At 33.8% G+C, this 26865-nt stretch overlaps 2 protein-coding genes across 6 annotated transcripts; both read left to right on the forward strand.

Moving 5' to 3' along the window:
• Positions 1–1754: 1754 nt before the first annotated feature.
• LOC132293696 (uncharacterized) lies at positions 1755–9845 on the forward strand. 2 transcript variants are annotated; one of them, XM_059791267.1, is made up of 4 exons: positions 1755–2087; positions 8140–8649; positions 8965–9103; positions 9424–9560. In XM_059791267.1, exons 1-3 carry the CDS (start codon positions 1833–1835, stop codon positions 9067–9069), a joined length of 870 nt encoding a protein of 289 aa, XP_059647250.1. In that variant the 5' UTR covers positions 1755–1832; the 3' UTR covers positions 9070–9103; positions 9424–9560. The 2 variants fall into 2 exon arrangements, with proteins under 2 accessions (XP_059647250.1, XP_059647249.1); XM_059791266.1 differs by lacking the exon at positions 8965–9103 and having other exon boundaries at positions 1756–2087; positions 9424–9845.
• Positions 9846–13417: 3572 nt separating this feature from the next.
• Positions 13418–17501, forward strand: LOC132293698 (protein DETOXIFICATION 24-like). Of its 4 annotated transcripts, XM_059791278.1 has the most exons (10): positions 13418–13669; positions 13918–13957; positions 14065–14151; positions 14694–15235; positions 15737–15823; positions 15913–15969; positions 16085–16323; positions 16413–16531; positions 16816–16902; positions 17002–17499. In XM_059791278.1, exons 3-10 carry the CDS (start codon positions 14071–14073, stop codon positions 17080–17082), a joined length of 1293 nt encoding a protein of 430 aa, XP_059647261.1. In that variant the 5' UTR covers positions 13418–13669; positions 13918–13957; positions 14065–14070; the 3' UTR covers positions 17083–17499. The 4 variants fall into 4 exon arrangements, with proteins under 4 accessions (XP_059647261.1, XP_059647260.1, XP_059647263.1 ...); XM_059791277.1 differs by having other exon boundaries at positions 13918–14151; XM_059791280.1 differs by lacking the exon at positions 13418–13669 and having other exon boundaries at positions 13891–14151; positions 17002–17501.
• The last annotated feature ends 9364 nt before the right edge of the window (positions 17502–26865 follow it).

Genomic DNA, 26865 nt, shown 5'->3' on the forward strand with positions numbered 1-26865 from the left:
TACACAGACACTATTCATTTCAAATAAAATTCATATTATTTGTGTTATATACTAAGTTGCATAATAAATGTTAATAAAAATATATATTTTTAATATAGAATAAATTAAATATTGTATATTATTTTTTATTTGATAAAAATAAATTTTAATATATAATATATTAAATAATAATATAAATGATTTTTTGTGACAAAATAATTTTTAATATAGAATATCATGTTATTAAATTATTAAGCAGTAGATATTTTATATTATTATATATCATATCTATATTATATTATATGTAAATATTAAATTATAATTAATTTACAATATTATAACACAATATATAATTTATTACATATAAGATATATTACTTAATATTTTTTATTCATAATAAATTATCATATGCTAAATATATTATATATTACATAATAAATGTATACATCATACATATATATATGTATTTATATACATAATTGATGGGAATGTTTTTGTCCTGGGGTGCATTAAGTAATGTTTTCTGTTTTTGCAGTCTTAAGAAAGCAAAAACAGACTCCTTGTTTCTCACATCAAATTGGAGTTTTGAGCTTAATTTGGCCCATAGGACGGGCTATCAAATGGGCCATTTTTTTGCAATTGGGCTGTCAAAAAAACTAATCCTCAGATTTAAAGTGGGATGTGTGGCCCTTTTAAATTTCTTAAACAATAGGGAGGGAGTTATTATTATTATGTCTGTTTTTCTGGCTTTTTCTTTGTTGCAATCAGGGTAAACAAAGGGGGAAAAAAAAAATACCGGAGCTTTTTCATAACTCAGTTCAACGCCACTAAAAGCGGTAAATACAGCTTAAAATAAGGTAAATTTTTAAATGACTGTGATTGGAGTTCGAGTGAGATGGTGTATTTTTTGCCATAAAAATATATATATAGAGATTGAGTTAAGGCAAGCAAACAATCGCAGAGTTTTCCTGGATTACGAGTCAGGTCTACAGAAAGTGAATGAAGTGATTATCTTATTTACGCGTTCTATTCTAATCATCTTTTATGTTATCCATGTTGAGTTATTGGAGATTAATTTGAAATTACCACCAAAAATCGAAAACTAGTACTAGTGGAAAGGTCCTACGATAGCACCAGGACAACCGAAACCAAACTCCTTGCTTTTCTACTTCTTTCCGAAGACAGCCTGCAAGCAAAAGAAGCCCAATGCAAAATGTAATAGGGAGAACATTCAACTTGTGAAATGGAGGACCAAAAAAAAAAAAAAATTTTTTTTTTTAATCATGATTAATTTTAATTTCGAATCATGGGTTAAATGTGGGACTTTTTTAATAAAAAGTTTCATCTCCAATTTAAGTCAAATTTGAACACAAATCTCACAGATATAGATCAAGCTTAAACTAAAATCCAGCCCAAATTTGAGTCCATTTCAAAAGACTGCAAATAAGAATCTCACATCTATAAAATCCGTTTTCATATTCAAATATTTACTCACATTAAAATAATATCTATTTTTTATTTTTTTTAACATGAATTTGTTTCATTTTATTCACTACGACAAATACAAAATATACCATAAAAAAAAACTACTATTATTTATTTATTACTGTAGGACTGTACTTTTTAAAAACATACCGAGGTCCATTTAGAAAATTTATTTTAAACAAAGTACAAGTTAGTGTAAATTCACATTTAAAGGCTTCCAGTACCATCACGATAATGGAAGAAGAGCAATCCAACGGTGCAGATCAAAGGACGAAAATCTTTATAGGTGGATCCACATTTTGCTAACCCCAATCCGATTTTCAACAGCTTCACCTTCCCTCCACTTCTCTCTCTCTCTACTGTCTTCAATGGCTACTACTGTCCCAACAACACCCACCTTCCGGCCACCTTCAATACGCCTCAGCACCAACTCCTTCAAATCTCCAAAACTCCTCTGCGTTTCTTTCAGAAACAGACAAACATGCCCCAAATTCTCCCTCACCCACTCTCTTCACTCATCTAAGAAATTATCGCATCGATTGCTTAAATTCTCACCTTTTGCTTCACATGGAGAAACCACCGAGACCGAAGAATTGGAGGAGGTTCAAGAATCGAACATTCAGGTAACTCTGGATACACATAGATACATGTATATGCAGTTGTTCATCATTGCTAGTTTGGTTGACTGTTATTCTTTTTGGTGGTCACTTTAGTTAAATTGTTGCTATTACCCACCTATTGTTATTCATTTCTACGAGAAAAATTGATTCAATTAGAAAATTTATATATGTATGGATATCATCCTTCCATATTACATAGATGCATATGTAGTTATTTATCATTAGTGGTTTGGTTGATTGTTATTCTTTTTCGTGGATACTTTAGTCAAATTGTTGCTCTTCAATTCTATGTGGAAAAATTGATTCATTTGGAAAATTTATATATGTATGGATATCATTCTTAATCTTGTTTATTGTTCCCTGTTCACTGGTTCATTTTTTTATTTTATATTTTAGTTGAAATTAGCGTTGTAGTTTAAAACCTAATCAGTTTCTCTTTAATGCTAATTGATTGTTAATAGTCCGTTTCTTCAAGGGTAAGTGACTTGTACGGTTACACCTAACTAATATATTCACACACATATATTTTCAATTGTTTGAATTTTTTTATTGCAGCTGGATGCCAACTCATGTATATCCCATTTCTGCGCTATCTATACCTACCCACCATACACCATAGGCTAAAGAGTCCCTATCTCAACAAGAAGTCTGCTGCAGAATTGTTAATCCCAGCAACCAAATTGTTTTTTCATGATCTAATCCCAACCCAAGGGAAATACTTGTGAAATATTTAATTCGGAACTTAATATCGATGGTTAGTGAATGGGATTTGTCAGGATGGTAGAAATGGTGTCTGTTCTGCCAACTTGAGAAAAGCAATGCCATGGGCTTGGTTTGGATGGGTTCATTTTGGTTATAGAGTCAATGAGTGCAAACTCAACAGATATATTGATTGAACAGTAGGACCCATTTCTAAATTAAGCTGCAAATCTATATGGGTTAAAAAAACCGAAAAGTACTGAAATAGTATTATAACTAATAAACTGATAAAGTTAAACATAAAAATCTAAAATGGAAAACGTGTTAGGTGCTTTGTTGTGTATAAATAATCAGTTATGTGTTAGGTGTGGGTGTGTGCCTAAAAGCTAAAAGTTAAAAGTTATCTACTTCCAATTTTAGGTTACATGATTATGTGTAGCGCCATATTTTATATCATCTTTACCACAGCACAAAAATTCTATATGCTATGCTGTTGTGGACATGGATATTCTGCTCTTATCTGTGTGAGAAAAAGGAACAATAAACATATATCATCTCTTGCATGTCGACATGTGCTATAGTTCAGTGAGTGGTGAGTTCTGACTTGCTTCTTTATGGGGTTGGATAGGTCTTAGAAACTAAAAAGTGCTAACACTTGCTAAGGAGGAGTTGTTTATGTGGGAAACATGTGTTGGGTAGCATCAGTTATCAAAAAATCAACATGTGTCAGGTACATCTTAATTGTGGCCAAAATTTTAAAACAGAAATTGTTAATTCCAAACACGTGGCACTTATTCGACACACAACAACATGTAACTGTTGAACCTTGTTGGGTACAACTTCCTTTTAGCACGGAACAAAAATATAGAACAAAAAAGAAAAAAAAAAACTAAGGTTTATAAATTTCTTACAAAAAGTTTGGCCATATTCTAGAAAACGAAAGTGAGTCATGAGAATGTTTAATTAAAGGAGCGAGCGAGGAGTCATGGTCGTGCATGTACATGTACATATACATATATACACGTGCATATGCATATGTTTCCAGTCCTTGCTATGTTTTATTCATTAAATAGGATGATTATTATTATTTTTCTTGTAAGTGAGAAAAATCAGGGTGAGTATTGATTATTGGGATCCAAACGTTACAAATTTATGGTGCAGTACCTACCACAAAGTTGTGCTGATCATATACAGTATAATTTTTTTGTGTATTCCTTTTTTGTCGTGCTCTCGCTTCTTCTACGTTAATGAGTTCGTGTCATGTTGTGTTTGTATCTTGTGTCAGCCTCCATGCTTTAAAACTTATAAGTTTGTCATAATGGTCATAATACTTGGGTCTGTAAAGCTAAACCTCCCTCTTGTATCACACACTTCATTGATCCGGACAATTCTTTACCTATGGTTGGTTTAGACAGTTTTGGATTTGTGTTTCCAAACTCTATGGTAGTTCCATTAAGAGAGGTACATCATAACTCACTGGGTGTGAAAATTTTAATGGTTGAGGCTTTCTTGCAAAGGGAACAGGTCCATACTCTTCATTGGTGGGGCATCAATAGTTTCCAGATAAGGTGATTCATTTTAAAGTCAATCTGGCTGGAGACTTTCTTTAACCCTATTCTATAGTGGGGTGGTGGTATTGGTGTAAAACAAATTTGTCCAGAGTTCCAAGAAGGGGGGGATTAAGAAGAAGTGATATTGAAAAAAAATTGTCTGAAATCCTGTCTACGTGTTTGAAATATTTTTGGTAATATTGGAGGCAAAGTGGGTGGAGATTTATTGCTAGACAGGCAAAGTTGAAGATGAGGCCCAGGGATTTTGTGATTAAATGGCCAGGAATTATTATTATTATTTTGGCGCTTGGTTGACTTATTATGGTGGGATACTTCATATTTCAATATATATATTTTCAACCTTTGAGGGTCAGTAGGAATGGGAATGATATTTTTAGGCTGGGCGTTGCAGTGTATCTTGAGCTTTAGCAGTTGGTAGGGGTTATCAAGGGCTTGAGAAGAATTTGTGTTATGAGTGATTCAATGTGGTAAATGGCATGGTAAAGTCTAATTCCGGATTGGATGGCCTCCTTGTGATCCATTTTGCGTATTAAAAAAAGAGGTTGTTAGGTACTTGGTCGCTTAAAAAACCAGTGTTTGCAAGATCAGGTGACTTGTTGGGGAGTTCCTCGCCGAGTGAGTTATTGTCATCTTTCAATTGAAGACTTGCAAATGACTTACTGATTGGAATGAACTAGACAGAGCTGATTGTTTAAATATTTAGACACTTACACTGATGCAATGGATATTGCCAATAAAAACTGAAGAAAAGATTATTATTATTATTATTTTTGTCATAAATGGTGTACTGAAGAAAAGATTCAGTGAACCACTAAATTTTCTCAACCAATCTTGTTGCAGCATCATAATATGATGGTAAAATCTGCACGAGTAGGTTCTGGATGGAAGACCAAAGTTCAATTCTTAGCATCTTCTAGGAAGACGATAATGATTAACAAATTTACTTGACAAACCCAATCAAAACGACCAATTCCTTATGCGATACGGCATGATGTTGGACCAATGTTGAAAAATGGTGTTGTGGTTCAACGATAATGTTTTTCTGATCCCTCTACTTGTATACAATGTAGGACTCCATTGTAGATAAATGAGTTACCCTTACCAAATGCCTACAAATACGCTTATGTGCTTCTGCCGTGTTGTCTGTCTCTATGTTTGATAGGGTCTCTTTAAACTTTTTCCTTTCTGATTTATGGGGCTGTTCATCTTCGCTTAGTTTAAGTATGGCTCATAGGTCAATATATGACGCGAAGACTCTAAGTATTACAATAGTTTGATAAGGTGTAAAAAGGTACGCTATGGACTGTACTTGATGATTGAGATAATGAGGGGGTGAAATTAAGAATTTGAATGTAGAAGAAGAAGAGAACGAAGGCAATAATAGGAGGGAAAAATCTATACAATGGCACTTAGGTCTTTGGCATTTTCCTTGGAGGAGTTGCATCATACTCACTAATAAATTAGCTCAAGATATTTCTTCATTTACTCACTCATTCCATCATTTAAAAATGACAATAGATCATTTTATAGAAACCAAACTTGACAACCTTACCAAGTGAATTTGGTGGCCATACGAATTTGTGAGTCATGTAGAACTTTCATAAGGGCCTTTTGAAACACAGAGTTGACCATTCCAAACTTGTAGATAAGCCCATGCTTGGCCAAGCCACCACCACACCAAAATTACAAAACAACCCTAATAGAGAAAGCTCGTTAATTATATTCTAGTCTAAATCTGGCAACAAACAACTATTAAACATCAAGCTAATAGAGGTTGCAAGTAGTAACTGCCAGGAAACTGGACCAAAATTTCCAAATATATTAATTTAATCTTTCTTGGGATTCTTTGGGTTCGCGTCACTAGATTTTATTCATCACTCTTAATACTCATTACACGTTCCTTTAGCAGTCATTGTCTTGCGGTTTACACAAGCTGAAGGAGCAAAAAGACTGGCAATCTAATGCAGGAGCATCTATGCGGCTCTCCAAGACTAATTGGGTCCCCTAAGCCAACTAGGCTTGGGTTCTATTTATCTTGGGGCTTTTAGTTATTTGCTTATTTTCTACGTGTCGTATTTGATTTTTATGTTTTATGTTATTTGGTAGATGATAGTTATAGTCCTAGTCTTTTTAAATAGTCATGTGAGTTTTTAAGTACTTTGGAGGGTTAAAGATTTATTTTCTTTCGTTGTTTTACACTGTTACAGCTGCCGGACAGCAGCTTATCGCTACTGCCCTGCACCACAATCATTAATTTCAGTAATAGCATGGACCAATTTGGATTTAAAACCTGATCAAATGCATCAAAAGTTAGTATTGTCAGTAGTCTTCGGACAATATTTTGATGTGAAGCGATACCTTTACTGCATAATGCACAACCAATCCATAGATTACCTTAACAAATTGTTTATACCTGTACTACCCTACGCTTACCGAGTACAGAGTCTAATGGAACAAAGAGTTCTTATTTACTAACTTTTCTATTTCTAATAATAGTATGACTTAACTACGCCCATATATAACACCAAACTTTAAATATATATATATATATATATATATTTCTTGATCAAACTAGGAATTTACTAGTACATTGTATTTTTTACTCATTGTGCAAAATTAAGTAAGCTGGTTGATAAATAACTGCATTGAAATCTTTCAATGGTGAAGAGAAACACGATCTCTCTCTCTCTCTCTCTCTCTCTACCCTTCAGAAATGTATATCTAGATATAGTTAGTTCATATAATATAAATTCTTATTCAATTTTGGTTCAGTCCTATATCACAGATCAGAATGGATGCACTTGCAGTATTTTTTTGATCAAAAGATAATTGTGGACCATAAATTTTTCCCACCTCGTAGCACTAATGTATGTTTAAGAAATTCCAATTTATTGTTTCTTTTGAATTATTTTCCAAATATTACAGGATTGCCGAGTCTGACATTCTCCTTTATCGAAAAATCTCTCAATATATATCTTTTTCATTTTTTTCATCGTAAAACTTTTTTCCTGGTTTTCCATTTGGTTTTATTAACGTTTTTCATTAGATTTCCTTCTCAACTTCTTTTTAAATCCACAGTACTTCCCTCTTTTCATTTGGCATTTAATTTTTTTAGTCTTGCTTTAAACTACCGATTTCCTTACTGTTTGCCACTTCATCTTCCCTTCCTGATCTGGTAAATATTGTCTGTTCACACATGCGAATGATAATAATGCCCAAAATGAGTGCTATGGGCTTGTGCCTGTAAAATGATATGCATGCAGATATGTTTTCAATGCTATAGCTGTTTTTGTCCATTGGCTTGTTTGTGCACACGTGCATGCGCACATGCATGTGAAATGTTATTAATGCAGTTATATGCTTTCCAGAGCTATCACTATTTTAGTCCGTTGGCTTGTGAGTCTGCAGGCTACTCCAGAATATTTTGATCAATTGATGCCATTTTTAACCTATAATTTAGCAGATGCCAGATGGACCTGAAGTCTCCAAACATTTTCCTAACCCCCTCACTCAAGGAAGGTTTTCTCCCAACTCGTTCTCTGACCACAACTCTTGTTTTAGCTCAAGAGAGAGTGATTAGTGTACTTGTTAGGAGTTTGCGTGATCTTATTCGGTTATTTTTGGATTTGTGATATGTGGGATTGGTTCATCAGTTTGGATTCATGAGCCCTTTTCCATATATATTTTACTATGAAGACACGTAAATTATGTTGACAAAAATATTGTTGCATCCTAACGTGCAATATATAATTCTCATTTGTTTTACTAACAGATCTATTGAACAGGATGATTTAGATGGTGCTGTTGCAGTGGAAGACGGTGCAAGTGAGGAGGAGAGTGCAAATGAACCATCTCCAGCCATAATTGCTTTACTACAATCATATAAAGAAGCATTAGTGAGTAACAATGAATCCAAAGTTGTGGAGATTGAAGGTTTTCTTATATCCATTGAGGAAGAGAAAACTGATCTTGAGAGAAAAGTGGCTACTTTGTCTGAAGAAATGTTATACGAGAAGGAACGGATTCTTAGGATTAGTGCAGACTTCGACAATTTCCGGAAGAGGACAGATAGAGAACGGCTTTCGTTGGTGACAAATGCACAAGGGGAAGTCGTTGAGAATCTGTTACCTGTTTTAGATAACTTTGAGAGAGCTAAATTGCAGATTAAGGTGGAGACCGAGGGAGAGGAGAAAATCAGCAATAGCTATCAGAGCATATATAAGCAGTTTGTGGAGATTCTGGTTTCACTTGGTGTTGTTCCTGTCGAGACGATAGGGAAACCATTTGATCCAATGGTGAGTTCCTCAGATTTCTTGATCTACTATACCTATGGTATAAGTTAAAATTAAAGTTCAGTTGTTAGCCATAAAGAATGAAAACCTTAACCGCATGGCATTGCTAAAATAGCTGGCAATTGGCAACTAATATAATGATGTAGAAAGTTTTTCTATACAGGTTAGTCTTATTATCCTATAAACGGATGCAACCTCTGGCAGGATAATCATTAAACAAAAAAATTGTTTCTGATGAACAATAACATAGCTGAATACACTGCGCTTTTTGGTTTATAGACATACTGATTCTCCTATTCAATCATTGGCCTAATGCAGGTGAGTTTCCGAGTTGGCTTGAAATTCAGTCGAGTGTTCGATCAACTTTTTCGAGCACTCTATAAAGCTTGTTCAGGTTCAATGAAGACCTGGATACGCTTTTGACTCAAACCCAGTCTTGATGATTTGAGCCAACTCGGTATGTTTAACAAGTGAGATGTATACATGTGGGTGCTAAGCTTCTAGCAGTAGCCTTAGTTCCATATGTGACAATTTAAATAAACTCACTCTTCATTTACTAGAATAGTGATCTAAGTCTTAAGAAGATGAGTTAGATTTGATGACAACCTCATTTGCATCACATCCTGCACATTGCAAGCGTAGCGGTGATGGTTTTCGTGTGGAAAACTACCTTGGACTTCATCTTTTGTTTTAATCCTCAATCTTGTGTACTTATGACAGTTGTTTTTTCTAATGGTTATTATTATTATTCTTATTATTTTTTGTTTCTTGTTAAAGCTGCATGAAGCAATCATGCGTGAGGATTCCACAGAATTTGAAGAAGGTGTCATAATACAAGAATTTCGCAAGGGGTTCAAACTAGGTGACAGACTCTTGCGCCCATCGATGGTGAAGGTATCGGCTGGTCCAGGGCCTGCTAAGCCTGAATTGGTGGGGCCATCCGAGGAACCAGAGGGTGTAAGAGAAATCAGTGAAGAGGGCAGCGGAGGGGAATCTGCGGGAGACCCGTGAATCAATCGAAATTAAGTTTTTTTTTTGTAAGCAACAGTTAGTTCAATTTGGCAGCACTAAATTTTGTGGGTATGGCTTGTTCAGGTCAAATGTTGTTTGTAGTTTTGGGCGATCATATACTGAGGAATTGAACTTGGTTTGACAGAATAGAATTTGTAATGGTTGACGGGCAAAATCTGTTTCTCAAATGGCACTCTATTGTTCAATTTTCGCATTCACAATGAGGATCTTAATCATCATTAAATTTTTTTAATTTTTTTTTTAAATCTTTTCTTGTTGGTTGTTCTAAAAGGGGTTAAGTAACTGGACTCTGTTGAGTTGGTCTCCTACTGGTGAACTGTAATGAATTGATATTTCTTTGTTGTTTTTTTTTTTTTTGAATGGTAAAGCGAACACACACTTTTTTGCCCATGCCAGGGCTCGAATCTCCCCCCTTTTCTTTGAAGATAGGGAGGTTATACCATTGGACCAAGGCCCTTTGGTTTTCTTTGTTGGTTTTGGTATCTCCTTTGATACCATCTCTGATTCTTATGTTTACCTTATATATTCAAGCTTACCCTTCGAACTTTAAAAAAAAAAAAAATCACACACATCATTGTTTGTGGACACAAGTGATAAACATCGGAGAAAAGCACTCGAGCACTAAGTTCTGCAAGCCCCATTACAAACAATCAAAGTACTTTCCAGGTGGGCGTAGGCCAACGAATCCGAAACAGGATACTCTCAATTTGGGATCGGAGTGTTTTATAAAACGTTGTAAAGTGAAAAAAAGAAAAGCAAAAAAAAAATGAATGCGTGATAGATCTACTCAATTGAATTCGGTCCATGAATTTTAAAAATAGTGAAATTTTCATGGAGTGTGTGGAAACATGTTATGGACCTTGAAAGGAAATGGTTAATATGTCTTTTATTGCAATCTCGAAATTATTATTATTAAAAGATTATATTACATATAGTTCAGTTGATTTTTATCACATAATATGAGTGATTTTATTTTATTTATGGAGTTGTATATTTATTTTTTTTCTTCATATTTATATATTAGTAATGCTCTTAAAAGGACATTCTAATTAGAAAATTATTTAACTATTGGATTAGAACAGTTTTTTTAAAATATATGAAGAGTCAAATAAAATATTTAATATATCTTTGTATTAAAGAGTCGAAAAAGGTACTCATGAGTCTTCTTAAAAGCATTACTTTATAATTATTTGTAGCTCAGTAAAATTATATGTAATTCAGAAATACCAAATTTCATAATTATCAAATAGAGATATTGGGCTTCAATCTCCGTCATGATTCGTCGTATCAATTAATTCGTAATTCTTTTTTAAAAATTTAAAAATTAATTAATTTAATTAATTTACATCGATATTTATCCAAATCGATATTTGCCCAAATCTATTACATCGGCAACCGTCAACAATGGTCTCAGTAAACCACTGAACGTAAACCTTTGTGACTGCATTGATTTGCCATCCAAAAACATACTTTATCTTTCAACAAAAAACAAAAATGAGAAATCCAAAAATCACGTGAAACCGGTGGGGTGGTGATGGGACTGATGACCAGCTTGAATCTATCTTCCTCTTTTCCTGTATTACTTTCCAAATTATGTAAAGTAATCATTTTTAATGTTTTTCAACCGACATTGTGCTCTACATCTGCTTTTTAGATTCTTCCAAAGTATGAACTTTTTACACTTACCTCTTTGCCTGCGACTCACCTAATCCGACAAAATAAACAGTATTTACAGGATATTTACTATAAATAGACACATAATTCAAGAATTTAAAGTTGTATGTATAGAAAATTGAAGGAACGGTTTTCGAAGAAAATTGGTTAGAATTAGAAATAGAATGGTAGGTAGTGCCGCGTACGTGTGTACTGGTGAGAATGTGAGATCTCTCTCTCATCAGGGTGACCAAGTGGAAGATCTTAAGCTTGCAGCAGCACCATGCAACAACAATTAATACGTGCCACTTTCTTGTGTGTGTATGGGAATATTTACGGAATAAGTGCAAAAAAAACATTTTTGATGTATATTTTTCATAGTAATTTTATTTCTTATTTAAAAAGATATGTAAAAAATACTTCTAATTTTTTTTTTTTTAATTTATGCAAAAATACTCTACAATTAACATAATATCCTATTTACCTTTTTACTCTTCCAAATATGTTCCTACCAAACTTTTTTCTTCTTCTTCTTCTTCTTCTTCTTTGTAATGTCCCCCTAAATACCAAACCAAAGAATTCAGAGAAGCAAGGATTTCAGTGGAGATATGGATGGGTAGCGGCTAGCTTGAAGGAACCGCACAGCAGCGAAGATGGATGGCGGGACAGAATCGGTCGGTCGGCGAGCAAGGGCGAATCTCGGCGGGTGGTGGCGATGGCAGCGAACAGCAATTCCAGCGATGGTCTTGCCATTTTTATTTTCTACTGGTACTACGTTAGGCATCCAGTCGTAGTATCTTGCCGTGTGTATGAGCGAACCTGGTCGATCTTTCCGTAGTCGTTCTATTTCTTCTTTGACCCTCTACCTTCACGGATTACCTCGTTGTATTGGGCATCCCCCTTGGGGGCTAATGGTCTAAACTCTGGCTTTTGATGGATAGCTTATGTAATGCAAATATCCCCCACACTCCATCTAGAAAACATGCATCAGAACGAATCACGTTTTCTGCAAATAGCTTATGAGCTGTATACCTAATATGAAATACCTACATTCAAATGGAAGGAAAAACTGCTACCCTCTTTTTTTCGGTAATTAAAAAAAAAAACAACTGCTACCCTCTCTAACTGGGTATTTGAAGAAAGTTTTTATTGGTCGGAACTGGGAACTGGAAAAAGAGTGACACCGGAAATAGAAAGTGGGGTAACAGCTTTACACCAAGATGAAGAAGAAGAAGGGTCAAACCCTTTTTAGTCATTTCACAAAAAATATTTCTTTTATATATATTATAAAATGTGTTGGTAAGGGCATTTTAGTTCAATTTTTATAAATAGGACCTATTTGCACCAATGTCATAGTTTAGGGGTGTTTTTTTACCTAAAATGGGTGCAATATGCATTGTAAGCATATTGTAAAGACGTTTTTTGCACTTGACCCAATATTTACACACTCTCTCTCTCTCTCTCTAGTTTCACTTATCAAACTATGCATTACCACCGACATGGTTAGAAACTTAGAATGGTCGTTAAGTGTGTGTCACTGTGTGTATTGATGAATCTATGAATTTTTTTGAGGGGGCATTGTTGAAGAATAAAAAAAATTGAAGATAGTTTTTTTAAATAAAATAATAAATATAATTTAATTTTTTGTGACTTATCTGACTTAAATTCTTTGATCTTTTAATTGTGTCCGTTTCTTTTAGATCACCGTGGATGTGGGACGTAAAGAAACAAGAAAGCCGATTTACTTTTTTTTCTTTTGAATTTAAAATGCAAAAATATATATAGTGGGTATTTTTAAAAATTAAGTGAAAATATAAAAATGTGTGAGAGAGAATTATAAATGTGGCGGGCGATAGAGGGTGAAAAAAAGATGATTATTTTTTGTATTCAAAAAATAGTGGGGGCAAGAATGTCAAGTGTGGTATTTTTACAAATTGAGTGGGCATTTTTAAAATTTTTACAAATTGAAAGGGGGTATTTTTAGAATTTTAACAAAAAAAATAAGTAATAATGGAAATAAAAAAAACCAGCCTGTGTGCATTAATTATGTGGGGTGAGCTCCTCTCTTTCTCACATCACAGTAATCACGTGGCTGTTTCACAAAGCTGATCCACTGTCTATCAAGTAGTCTGTCTCTCTCTCTGCCCTTTTTATGGATTCTGAATGGTCTTCAGTAGAGAGTACTTAATTAATTATTCTCATTTTAAATGGAGGAGCCCCATGACTCACAACTAGTGTTGTATATTTCAAGCAACGAGTTCAAGTGTTGGAGGTCTTGGCTCTCAATTTGACGCACAAGTAGTGTGTGAATTAAAGATCCTTCACCATTCCACCAAAGGTTAGTACTTAGTAACTTCATATAAAATAATATCCAAACTTTGTTCTACCTCAATGTTTCCTCTCTCAGTATCACATCCCACAATGGCGAGAACTAAAATAATGCATTAACTGTCTAAAAAAGATTTTCACAAATTTTGGTTAGTATCCATGAATGGGAATTAAATAGAAAAAGGTCTGAAAAAATTGTGTGTCTTTTATCCTAATTTTCTTTTTCTTATCTTCCTATTTGGGATTATGCATAACAAGATGGAAGAGGGGCTCTTGGTATCCGCAACAACAGAAAAAAGTGAGTTGAAAGTCAGAGTTTGGGTGGAATCAAAGAAATTGTGGAGAGTTGCATTTCCTTCTATGCTAACAAAGGTGAGTTCATATGGGATTTTGGTGGTGACACAGGCTTTTATGGGACATATTGGTGAAACACAACTTGCTGCATATGCGCTTGTACAAATAATTGGGAGCCGGTTTGTAAACGGAGTAGTGGTAAGCTCTTACCACGTTCTTTCCTATATTCATGTTGCATATATATATATACACACACACTTAAGTTATATGGTGAAAGGTCTGGATATGTTCTAAATTGCAGTCTTCATTCATCCCGGCACCATTACTATCTTGAAACATTATAATTGGCCAACAAGTCTCTTGCTTTTATTGGTGAATAACTTGGAATTATACAAGAGAAACCCAAAAGTAGTATGGGCGTGCTTGGTTCAGTTTTTTTGAGAATTAAAAATCAAAATTTTGTTTAGTTAATAGTTTTTAAAAACTGTTTTATAAGAAGCCAATTAAAGAAACGACTGTTTTCAGTTTCAGTTATGTGAAAACAAATTTTAGTTTTCGAGAACCGTTTTTAGAAAACTGAACCAAACAGATGTATGTTTACTGTAGAGGTGTATTGAGAACCGTTTTAAAAAAACTGGACCAAACAGATATGTTTACTGTATAGGTGTATTGTTATTAGAGTGGGAAACATAATTTGTTCATACAGTTGTCTTTTGAAGCATTTTCTTTGTTTGGTATAGTTAGGCATGTCAAGTGCAACAGAGACTCTGTGTGGGCAAGCATTTGGGGCGGGGCATTACCACATGCTGGGTATCTACCTGCAAAGATCCTGGATTGTTAATCTCGCTGTAGCCACACTTTTAGCTCCCTTCTTTGTCTTTGCGGGACCTATCTTTCGGCTTCTTGGCCAGGACGAAGATATGGCAAAAGAGATTGGGAACATTTCTTTATGGTTCATTCCCATTAACTACTACTATGTGTTTAGCTTAACCATCCAAAAGTACTTACAAGGACAGCTCAAGAACATGATTGTTGGGTGGCTAGGCACTGCTTCAGTTGTACTCCATGTCTTCCTGTCCTGGCTCTTTGTGATCAAATGGAACTGGGGTGTTCCTGGTGCAATGAGTGCCATGATCATATCATGTTGGTTGATGGTTGTCGGAGAGTTTGTATACGTTTTTGGAGGTTGGTGTTCAAAGACTTGGAGAGGATTCACTAAAGCTGCCTTTGTAGACCTATTACCTGTAATAAAGCTATCAATATCCTCTGGAGTAATGCTTTGGTTAGTGAATTTCTCCTTGGTTAACAAAAGTTTGTGTTTGATATATTTGCTAATTTTTCTTTAACTTTCACTTATATTTTATATCTTTATTATGTGATATATTCATTTGCATATAGTGAATTGAATCGATGTCCTATTGAATTAAGAAGTGTTTTGAATAGAAAAGTGATGACTATATATACTTTTACTTCCTGGCTAATAACTCACACCAATTTTGTCCTTATGGGACCTGAATTCTTGACCTTCCACTTTGAAATGTGAGCAGATACCACTGGGCTACATGATGGTAAGAGTAATCAGTAATGACTACTTGATAAGATTGTTTTGTATAGTTGGTACGAGACTACTTGAAGCCAGTGTCTAGTTTGTAATTGTTTGTAAGCATTGCAGGAATTTAATCAGCTGTAAGCAAAGAAACATATCAATAGGCCCCAAATCTTGTAAGATTAATGTATGAAGTTTCTTCAATGATACAAGTATTCTTGTTATTTTCATTGTCAGCTTGGAATTATGGTACTACGCCGTTTTGATCTTAATTGCATCCTATATGAAAAATGCAGCGATAGCCATATCCGCCTTCTCCATATGGTAAACTTATCTGAACTCACTGGTTTTGTTTCTTCTAGACGCTCAACATTACCAAACAAATTGTTCTAATTCAGTGTGACTTATTGCAGCCTAAATATTATAGGATGGGAATTTATGATATCCTTTGGCTTCCTAGCTGCTGCAAGGTAAGGCCTTCATTTCTAGAAACTCTACCTCTTATTTCTATAATAGTAGAACCACTCATTGCAGTTAGAAAAAAGTATGTATATACACATTCCTCTAATGTTTTCATTTGTACAGCGTTCGAGTTGCAAATGAATTGGGAAGAGGAAATGGTGAAGCAGCAAGATTTTCTGTCAAAGTCATCTCAATTACTTCAATTTTTATCGGATTGTTCTTCGCAGTTTTGTGTCTAATCTTTGGTCACAGTATGTCTTATTTGTTTACAAGTGACGAAGAAGTTGCAGAATCTGTGTCAAGCCTCTCTGTTCTACTTGCTTTCTCAATCTTACTCAATAGTCTTCAGCCAGTATTCTCTGGCAAGTATTTTGTTTCTCGTAGGCATGATTAAGTAATTTCGAAACTTGAGCACATCTTTAAACATGAATATTTTTCAACCCTTAAGCAGGAGTGGCTGTAGGTGCTGGTTGGCAAAGTGTGGTTGCTTTCGTTAATATTGGTTGCTACTATATCATTGGAATTCCACTTGGACTTTTGCTTGGTTATGTTGCTCATCTGCAAATCATGGTAAGAAGCCTCACACACATACAAATTATTTTCTAGATAATCGCAATGTAATGCTCTTTGAGTTCTACTACATGAGGTGAATTGCTCATCTGCAAACATGCATATTCACACTAGTTAATCTGAGCTTTTGCTAGTGCTTGCCCCTAGTTTTTGCACATTCTTGATGATAAGCTTTTACGTTTTGCCTAAATTTCATGACATTTTTACATAAATACTGAAAATTTGAACATGGTTTGTATTCTGCATTTGATTGTTTTTGAGGATTATATGTTTCTGTTTAAAAGGGCATATGGACCGGAATGATATGTGGAGTGGCAATGCAAACACTAGTGCTATCCTACATTATCTGGATAACTAACTGGGATCATCAGGTGAATAAAGAAGAAAAATGATATATTGTGAAGTTAATTTCTAAATGTAAAATGTACAAATGAATTTCAGTTTTGTGACAATTTAATTCCCTCTTACAGGTGAATAAAGCAGCATATCATCTCAATAAGTGGTTACTGAAACCCTCAGAGGAAATTAATGGAAGCCCAACTCATGTTTGAAGGGACCAATACCATCCATCCATCTTCTGCCCATTAATTTTTCTTTTCATTTTTGTTTGATTTGTTTTGTAAAAGCCATTTTTTAACACAGTGGCCGAGTCAGAAAATTAGTTCAAAGGGAGAACTATAAACAGATTGACTCTAAAATCGGTGGCGTTCGCTGATTCAGAAATTTGTGTATGCGGGCATGCTAAAACCAACGGCTTGGTTTGAGTGTGAAGAGATTAAGTGTATCTTTTGCAAGAAAGTTATGGATCAGACGATTGTATGAGAAAGAGAACATTAAACTCTCAAGTAAGTTCAAACTGCTTTGATAAACTGGACTTTAAATGGGAAAGTTAATTGCAATGATATTAAAAAAACAGAATAAGAAAAGAAGAAGGAAAGAGAGATGTAGAAGAGAGAAATATAGGGAGAAAGAGAGACTGAGAATAAAAAGATTGCTAAAGAGATAAAGTTTGAATGAGATGAGAAGAGCTTAAAAAAGCATAATTATATTACAACATCTACTACTTCCTTTATTTATAGAGTCCTAAAGTAAACTAACTACATATAAAAAGATAGAAATTAATTCTTAAACAAACTCTATTGGATAAGCCAAGTGTCTTTTGAAAAAATTGCATATTAAGTATGTAATCAACCTCATCACCTAAGTACTCTCACTTTATCCCTTATTATCCATTAAAATTTATCCCAACAATCTTTATCTATTGAAACTACTTCAATTTACCTAACAAATAACGACACTCCAGCACCTTAATCTTGTGTTCAAAACGTTCTACCATTTTATCACCTTGCCCACGTGTCACATCATCAGCAGTTTTATTTCTTTTTATGGATAAGAGGGTAAGTATTGTTAAAAAATAAATAAAATAAATAAAATTTCGGTTTGGTATTGGTAGTTCTATTTCGAGAAACTATTTTGTTTTGCTATTAGAGTGAAAAAATATTTTTTGTTCGTAGAGTTGTGATAAAACTGTTGTTAATAAAAAACATGGTAGGTATTTAATTATATTTAGTTTATAGTATAAAAAATAATTATGATCTAAGTCACACAATCATTCTTAATAGGTAATGCTCTCACTCCCCTCGTGAACTCTAACGTGAGACTTAAATTTGTTGTGCTTCTACTTTAGAATTCGCTCTCCCTTATGCTCTCACTCTATAACTTTGGTTACTTATGCTCTCACTCTATAACTTTGGTTACGATATTATAAAATATAAAATAAATGATGCATTAATGGTTGTAAAAAATAGCATGGGCTGTTTCTTGGTCGTGTGCAGGGACGGAGCCAAAAAATTTCGTTAGAGTATAATGTTTGTGCAATGTTTAGCCGGATATATAAAAAGAGAGAGGTGGATATGCATATGCATATTGATATTTTTAGGATGATTTATGTCTTTGGAATCTTGATACAACAATTATTATTAATTTTTTTAGCTCGCCAACAGTGGGTTGGGCCCTCTGGTATCATTAATGGTTTTCACATATCACCATTATTTGTTAAGAAAGATCAGTATCGTGTTGACATGATTACGTCTTTTAGCCGATTCTTGATACAACAAATTTTTTTTAACTTGCTGACCCATGATGGGTTGGGCACTCTCTAACGCGGAGGGAACCATAGATGGCCTTTGGATGGACCATAATATGTTACGGAAGTTAGACAATGGGTCACCCATCTGCATTAGAACCTAGTTAACCACAATCATGCTCTCCTTACCCTCCAACCAACCCCTTCGATTCAGCTGCTTGTGTTATCACGAACGGATACACACGCTAAATGTAAAAAGCATTACCATTGGTGCAAACAACATTGAAGAGTCTTGGAAGTATGAATGACAAGACGAGTACGCTCTGGTATATTTTCAAAAAATAGGTTTCTAAATATATGCTTCCTCCGTCCTTTATTAGTAGTCCATTTTTCCCTTTTAGAGTATCCCAAATTAAATGTTCACTTTTAAAAGTCAAACAAAATAAATGCTATCTTTCCATAATTACCCTTTTAACTTTTCAAAAATCTTACAACTTGGTGTTATATATATTTAAAGTTTGAAGGAAAATTTAGTAATTTGAAATAGGGATAGTAATTTGAGATAGGGACAATGCATTAATTGCATGTCACCTTAAAAAATTATAAAACCAAATATGAACAACTAATAAGGGACAAAGGGAATATATCTCTCTTGCTGATACAGAAAGTCTCCCAAATCTTTCTCAATATGCCTTAATATATCACAATAAAGAGATTACATCTAAGTAAAAGTTAAGAACATCTTAGAGCATCTCCAGGGGTATTTGCCACATCACCAATGTGTAATTTTTTTGCACGGCCAAATCAACATATTTCCTTTTTCATCCATCTTTTTCATTTCATTAAAAAAAAGTAAGTTTGTAAAAGTTATGTGGGTCCTGGCATGACACATGATTAAATAATTCAAAATTTTTGTACCAAAAAAAAAAAGAAAAGAAAAAAACTCTTAGCAAATAAATAAATACAAACTTTTGTTAAACAAAAAGTCTCAAACCTGTCATTACTGTGACGATTCAGAAAATAAAATATTTAAAATTCAAAATAGATAAAAGATTCTTGCTCGGGCAGTTGAATGGGTTTTCCATTTTTCAGAGATTCGAGACCCTATAAAATATTCGAGGAAAAATGACAAGAAGATATTGGAACATTAATTTGGAAGAGATGATGGAGTCGGGAGTTCATTTTGGCCATGGTACTAGAAAATGGAATCATAGAATGGCACCTTATATCTCTGCCAAGTGTAAAGGTATTCATATTACAAATCTTACTAGAATTGCTGGTTTTTTATCATCAGCCTGTGATTTGGTTTTTGAAGAATGGTTAAAAAAATTCCTTGTACTTCATTTCAACGTAAACAAAACCCGAAAAAAAAAAACAATTATGTATAATCAATCTTTAACACAATTTTTTGTATTTATTTTAATTAATATTGATAAGTCTCTGCCCATCAGAGAAACCCATAAAACTTTAAGGATAATGTTGAGAAACAAAATAATTTTTTTTTGATAAGTCTATGCTCTTCAGAAAGAGGCCCACACAACCATTTAAGGAAATTAATTTTGAGCTCATCAGAAAAACTCACACAGTGATTTAAGGAAATTGAGTTTTTTTTTTTGATAAGTCTCTGCTTAATAGAGGGAAAAAAACCTACGATTTAACTAATTTGATTTTTTATTTTATAATTAAGATTTAATTCATAAGCCTCTGCTCTTCATTTTTTTTGTAGATATATATGATGCTAAATATAACAATAACAATAATAATATTTATAAAATAAAAAAAATAGAAGTCTAATAGAAACAGAGAGGCCATTAACGAGAACATGAAAAAACAAAGAGAACAAAGAGAACATAGATTAATGCATACGTACATGCATGTAATTTGAAAGAGAAAGTAGACAGACCTTAGTGTCCAACATGACAGCACAGAGTATGCCAGTGTTTTTCATGGCAATACGGAGGTTACCGATAGTCTCTTGGTGGCTATCAGACTGATAGCCATGTGAGAAGTTGAATCGAACAACCTTCATTCCAGCTTTCAACAACTTCTCTATCTCCCAATGTGCAGACTATCTTAGTTTTTGGCCACGCCGGCATTCCCTTCCCACCATCAGTCGCCATAGCCAACCCCTTCAAGATCGAAAACACACTGGAAAGAGAAGTTTTTTTTGCAGTTTCAAGTTGGGAGGAGAATTGCTATTTATATGGTGAAGAGAGTCGGTCACGAGTCCAATTAGACCAAGAATTTGATTTGAAAACGTAATTTCCTATTTTTATGCTTTTATTTAACTAAAAGTACGGTGATGCATAAAATCCCCCTAGCGATATTTTTGGACACTAAGTAATTTACCCAAATAGTAAGGGCCTGTTGGCTGATCATTTCCCACAAAACCTGTCTTTGTTTGTGATTTATTTATTTTTTATTATTATTATTTTTTAAATCAATAAATAAATAATATAGTCTTTAGGCACTGTTTGTCTGACCCTAATGGTGCCTAACGACTATATTGCCGTTCAAATTTTTTTTTTATAAAAAAAATAATTTTTTTTTTAATTTTTTACTTAAAAAATAGTTTTTTTTTTTTAAACACTAGCATGTGCTTTTGTGCGTTTGTATATAATAAATATGCACCCCCTAATATAAAGTCATCGAAAGTAGATAATGGTCATCCAAAGCTTATCGAACAAATAGAGACTAAGATGGAATTGAAGATAACAATCACTATGGGTCTGTTTGGTTAGATAGAAATAGATGATGGAAAGTGAAAGTGAAGTGAAGGAAAAGAAAATTAAGTTTCCATAGTGCATTTGGTTAGTATGAAATTTTTTCAAGAAAATTGTGAGAAAATATTATGTTGTTAGTTTGGATAGAATGAAAAAGAAAAGAAAATGATTGTACTTGTCAAAATTGCCCTTATAATTTTAAATACTAAAAACATAAATAAATTTGAGTAAAATTAATTCATGCATCAAATTTTGTTGTTGATAATAATATTCTGAACTTGTGTGAGACACCAATTCACTGGAATTTCTTTACTCAAAAGTATTTTAATATATATATATATATATATATATATATATATATATATATATATATATATATATATGATTTTGACCTTACAATTTATATAGTAATTGTAAAGATTTTGATGAAATCGAATAAGATTAGGATTGTTCCACTAGATGTTTGTTTGTATATAATAGAATAACTAAAACCAATAGAATTTTACATGTAACAACAAAGTTTTACGAGTTTTCTTTTTGAATTCAACTAGAATTATACAATTATAAAAATATTTTGTATTATTCTTTTTAAGGAATGTATATATTTCCAAAAATTTATAATAACTCTAGTATCAAAATTCTAAAACCTAGTTGATATGTATATATACATATTGAAAATTAATATAATGCACTTAAAAAATATCCATTATAATATGTTACATGTATATATGTATTTGGAAGGGAAAAAAAAACAGAAGAAAAAAAAAAAGGGAAAAAAAGAATAAAGCAATAAAAATAGATTTAAAAAAAATTGCTAAAAATAAGATCTCTCAAATTTCACGATTTCGTTTATGTTTGAAAAAAAAAAATGTCTATCAAAAAGGGACAAAAAGATAAAGGAAACTCAAGTTATCTAACTGATTATTATGGGTATAATAGGAATTTAAAATATAACTTAACAACTTTCCCGAGAAATAAAAATTTTCGCGTGTTTTATGCAGGAATTGTTTTAAAGAAAATTAGCTACTTGCGAGAATTCAGTTTCCTAAAAATTTTCCGTTTCATCCTAAACAAACGCACAAAAAATTTAAATAGTTTCCGATTCTTCTTTTCTTGCTAGTTCTACCTAACCAAACGAACCCTATATGGATAGAGACGAGGGAAATATATGGAGAAAAGGAAAATATATTCGGGACAACTTTAGAATAACCTACCAGATGTTTAGAATAATTAAGAAAACAAACATTTGCATTGGTACTTAAACATTATATAGCTAGTATATAAATAAGGGTGGAAAACTAGTTGTTATTTAATTTGGATACTAATGAAATTAAGCTTGACATAATTGTGTCCTTAGCAACTTCTCATTCATTCCCTACTTACTAATCACACAAGAATGCACCCTAACCTAAAAGGTAAATATAGTTCTACTATCGTAATAACACGGACACATCCGGTGGTCGTCGTCCTACCATAAGCTTAAGAGTATGCATTAAGGAGAGGGTCAAGTTTTACATTTATAAAAGCCACTATTACCTGCACTAAAAATATAGTTAGGGCGAGTAAGGATCGTCCCAAGGGATTAGAGTCAAATTTGGTTGTGGAATCACTATTAGGGTTAGTAGGTTGAGTGATCAAACAAATAATTGGTTGGTTGATTAAACTAGAGAGCAAATTAAACTAAATAATTGAATGCAATAAAGAGTGAGTAAAAGAGAGATTTTGGGGTTTAGAGGTCACCATTAAACAATACTCTTCTACACCCTTAACAAGTGACTAATGAGAGAAATGTGTGTTGTAATATTGATGTGTGTGTGTGTTTAGTTGATTCAATTAGCAAGGGTGACTAATTAAGTATATATTGTCTAAGTAACATGTGAAAAACACAATATATCTAACAATTAAGTATATATTGTCTAAATAGCATGTGAAAAACACAATATATCAAGCAAGTCATTAATCATTTCATTAAGCTCACAAACCAAATACACCACAAGGTTAGAGACATATGCTACTTGCATTCAAAAGTATGGAACATTAAACAACAAGCATGGATTGTCCTCCCATCTAACAACTATGTTACCACTACACTACAATTAAGCTAAAGACATGAAATTAAACTAATTAAGCTAAGGGAGAGGCACAATCCATCAAGAAATGAGCATGAATCATCTGAAAAATTACAAGAGCATTCCATTAAGCACAATGTTTTGATAATCTCTAGATCTATGGCATTAATATACATAGACATGCATCAATAACACAAGAAATAGAGACAAACATATGAACATCTATTCTAGCATACATAGACATATGGATAGAATGAAATGATCAATTGGAAGCATTAAACCACATAAATCATTGAATAAACAAGATCTATATATATAAAAGTGTCAAAACATATATTACAACACTAATCCCTCAATAATACACAAAATCAAGATGTAGAAAGCATGCTTGGGGCTAACTCTAGCCCCAAGAGGATGTCTAGCCACTCATGGTAGTGCTTCTCTAACCCTCAAGGGCTAACTCCATGGTAGAGATTTGCTCCTTGGTTGATGAAGAGTCTCTAATGGTGTCTCTAGCCTCCTCCTCCTCTAAGCTTCCTCTCCAAGAGTTCTACAAGGTATCACATGATATGATGTGATATGATGTGTTATGATGTGATATGATGTGATATGATGTGAAAAGTAATCCTTATCCTTATATAGGCAGGTTAAATGACACCCAAAATAAGTTGGGGTCGTACAACAAATATTCTCCAATGATTGGATAAAGGATAACTTTCAATAAGCTGGAAATTTAACTTTTTCGCACTGGAGGAAGTTCGATCGATCAAACCTTGGACTTGGATCGATCGAACATGGCTGAGATCTATCGAACTGAAGTTGGATCGATCCTCAATGGCGGCGCTTTTTGGATAAAAACAAATCTGAGATATTTTTGGGAAAAGTACAAAAGTAGTTAGTAGGGAGGTATAACTGGATAAGATCAATCATTTGGATAAGGACAAGGTAGTTTGATCGATCGAAGAATGATGTTGGATCGATCGAACTTTTGAGATCTCTGAAAATGTCATCATAGCTCTGATCCATCTTGAAGTGCTGAGATCGATCATGTTGGATCGATCGAACTTTGATCTGAGATCGATCGAAGATGTTGATTTCCACCTTTTTCTTCCTTTTGCTTCCACTTGGCTCCTTTCTTTGATTCATCCCAGAATTGCTTCATTTCTACTCTTATTTAGCTGAGTTAGCTTATTTTCGAGATAAGTGCCTGAAAATGGAAATAATACGAAATCAATCTAAAATGGTAAAGTAAGATAGATAAGGGTACTAGAATGCCTAAGCTTAAGGGGTTTAAATACGCACTTTTCAGCGCTCATCACACCCCCAAACTTAAATATTGTTAGTCCCTAGCAATGAACTAGAAAGTAAAGGAATGAAATGAATAACTAAACAACTATGAACTAGAAAATAATAAATGGATAACGCCACTTTCGTAAGGAACACGATTGCATTTAGTATATGCAACAAGCCTTTTAAACCCCTAGGTTACCCCTAGTGGACAAGTGAAGTCTCGTGAGGGTTTCCAGAAATGATACCCACAAACATTAAGCTCATTCTTTCTAAAGAGACACCAATATTGCAAATAAGCATCGGGAGAAAACTATCTCAAGTATGCAATTTTTCAAACATTTCTAAGCAATCTCCCAAAATCTCAACATCAAGCAAGCAAGTATGGTCCTCCACACATCAAGAAAATGATCATGCAAATCAAAACAACTCTAGAATCCTTTTGAGTGGACCGGCATCAAATATGTTGCTATTTAAGCCAACTAAAGAATTAATCACATCCTTACCTTCAAATTAACACACAAATCTAATACCGATCATCAAGACAAAAAGTGGACCTTTTATTAAAGCTTTATTGTTCTAGGTGCGCTTATTTTTTTCACTCGATTCAATGTTTATTTATTTATTTATTTTTATTTTATTATTATTATTATTTTTAGGATCAAAGATGGAAGCATGGTGCAATGTGTTGATCTATTAAGCTTTCTAGCAATTCATGAGGTTGAGCGTTAGGTCAATGACTCCCAAACCAGACGGCTTTAGAGCATTAGGCGTTCAAACACCCCTATGGACTTATAAGCTCAAATCAACTAGGCTACAAATCAAGACAACCTCCATCTAATCATTTCCCACTTCTCACCTTTTGGGAGAAGTCCTCACTTTTTTATTGCTTTTGCAACCAATTTTTTTTTTTTTTTTTTTGTATTCAATTATTATCCTAGAGTTTGGGCCCTCAACTTTTCGGCGCTAGAAGTTCAGTGCTTGATGAGGCTAGAATCCCGGTTACTTAGTGAAAAGAGATTGTTATCCACCTTTATCAAGAATGAAAGCTTTCAATGCACTCCTAGCCCAATTGGGATATAACCAATTCAATAATCAACAAAGTATGTACCCCATAAATGAATGCTAGTGTGTGCCTGTGCTAGTGTAGAATTCTAAAGTGAATCTCAAAACAATCACAAAATTAAGATGATGTGGACTACAAGTGCAAGCAAGATATCAATCTTTCGAAAAATTTACTCCTAAATGGCATCCATAAGGCATACAAGGAGTATTGGATTCTCAAGTCAAGCAAATTTTAAATTTTAAGCAATATAGTCCTCAAAAGATCAAAATCATCGCTAATATGGACCAATCATAGAAAATCTCTCAAATACATAACTCATGCTCAAAATTTTGAATTTAAAAGCAAACACTGTAACATACACCATTACCCCCAAACTTAAACGGCACAATGTCCTCAATGTGCAAAGAGAACAAAGGAAAGAGTATACTGGTGCAATTAAGGCAAAAAATGGCTGGGACTGAAGTATCCAAAGTGGGTGGCATGGCCCTCCCCAAACTTGGGATTAACTGTGGTCCTGAAATTTGGTACTCGGATAAATTCATCAGATAACAAAAAGGGATAAACAGTGTACAGTGGACATGCAAGTGTAAATGAAATAAAACAGTGAGAGGGGTATAAGGGTGGTCTTGAAAATTATGTAGCATTCTCTCTCACTGTAGTCAATGTGATGCACCTAATGGAGTCAAACAGATATATATGAGAGCATAATAGATGACATTCATAGCAAAAACATATATATATATATAAATAAAGTATAGAGTACATCAAAAGAGCAAAACCGACATATCCGGCTGCAAATAATATACAATGACAAAAAGGAATTATAGATCACAGAGGTGTAGTATGAAAAGATAGAAGAAACTGGGAATCTCAGGTGGACGAGGCAGGACGGGTAGGGCGAGCTCCGCGGATATCCCTAGATAAATCTCGGAGTGCAGTTATGACATCCGTGCGGAATGTAGTAAAATCAGCTCGGTGGGCTATAACATCGGCTCGAATGGCAGCAGTATCAGCTCTGATAGCAACCACTGCATCCTCAAGAGCCTGAAGACGCTCTCCATAGTCGGGGGTCTGACTAGGAGCCTCAGGTACGGATGAATCAA

This window comes from Cornus florida, unplaced genomic scaffold (assembly GCF_030987335.1).
Source record: "Cornus florida cultivar Cherokee Brave unplaced genomic scaffold, ASM3098733v1 CherokeeBrave_3.0.0_Hap2_Chr02, whole genome shotgun sequence".
Taxonomy (NCBI): domain Eukaryota; kingdom Viridiplantae; phylum Streptophyta; class Magnoliopsida; order Cornales; family Cornaceae; genus Cornus; species Cornus florida.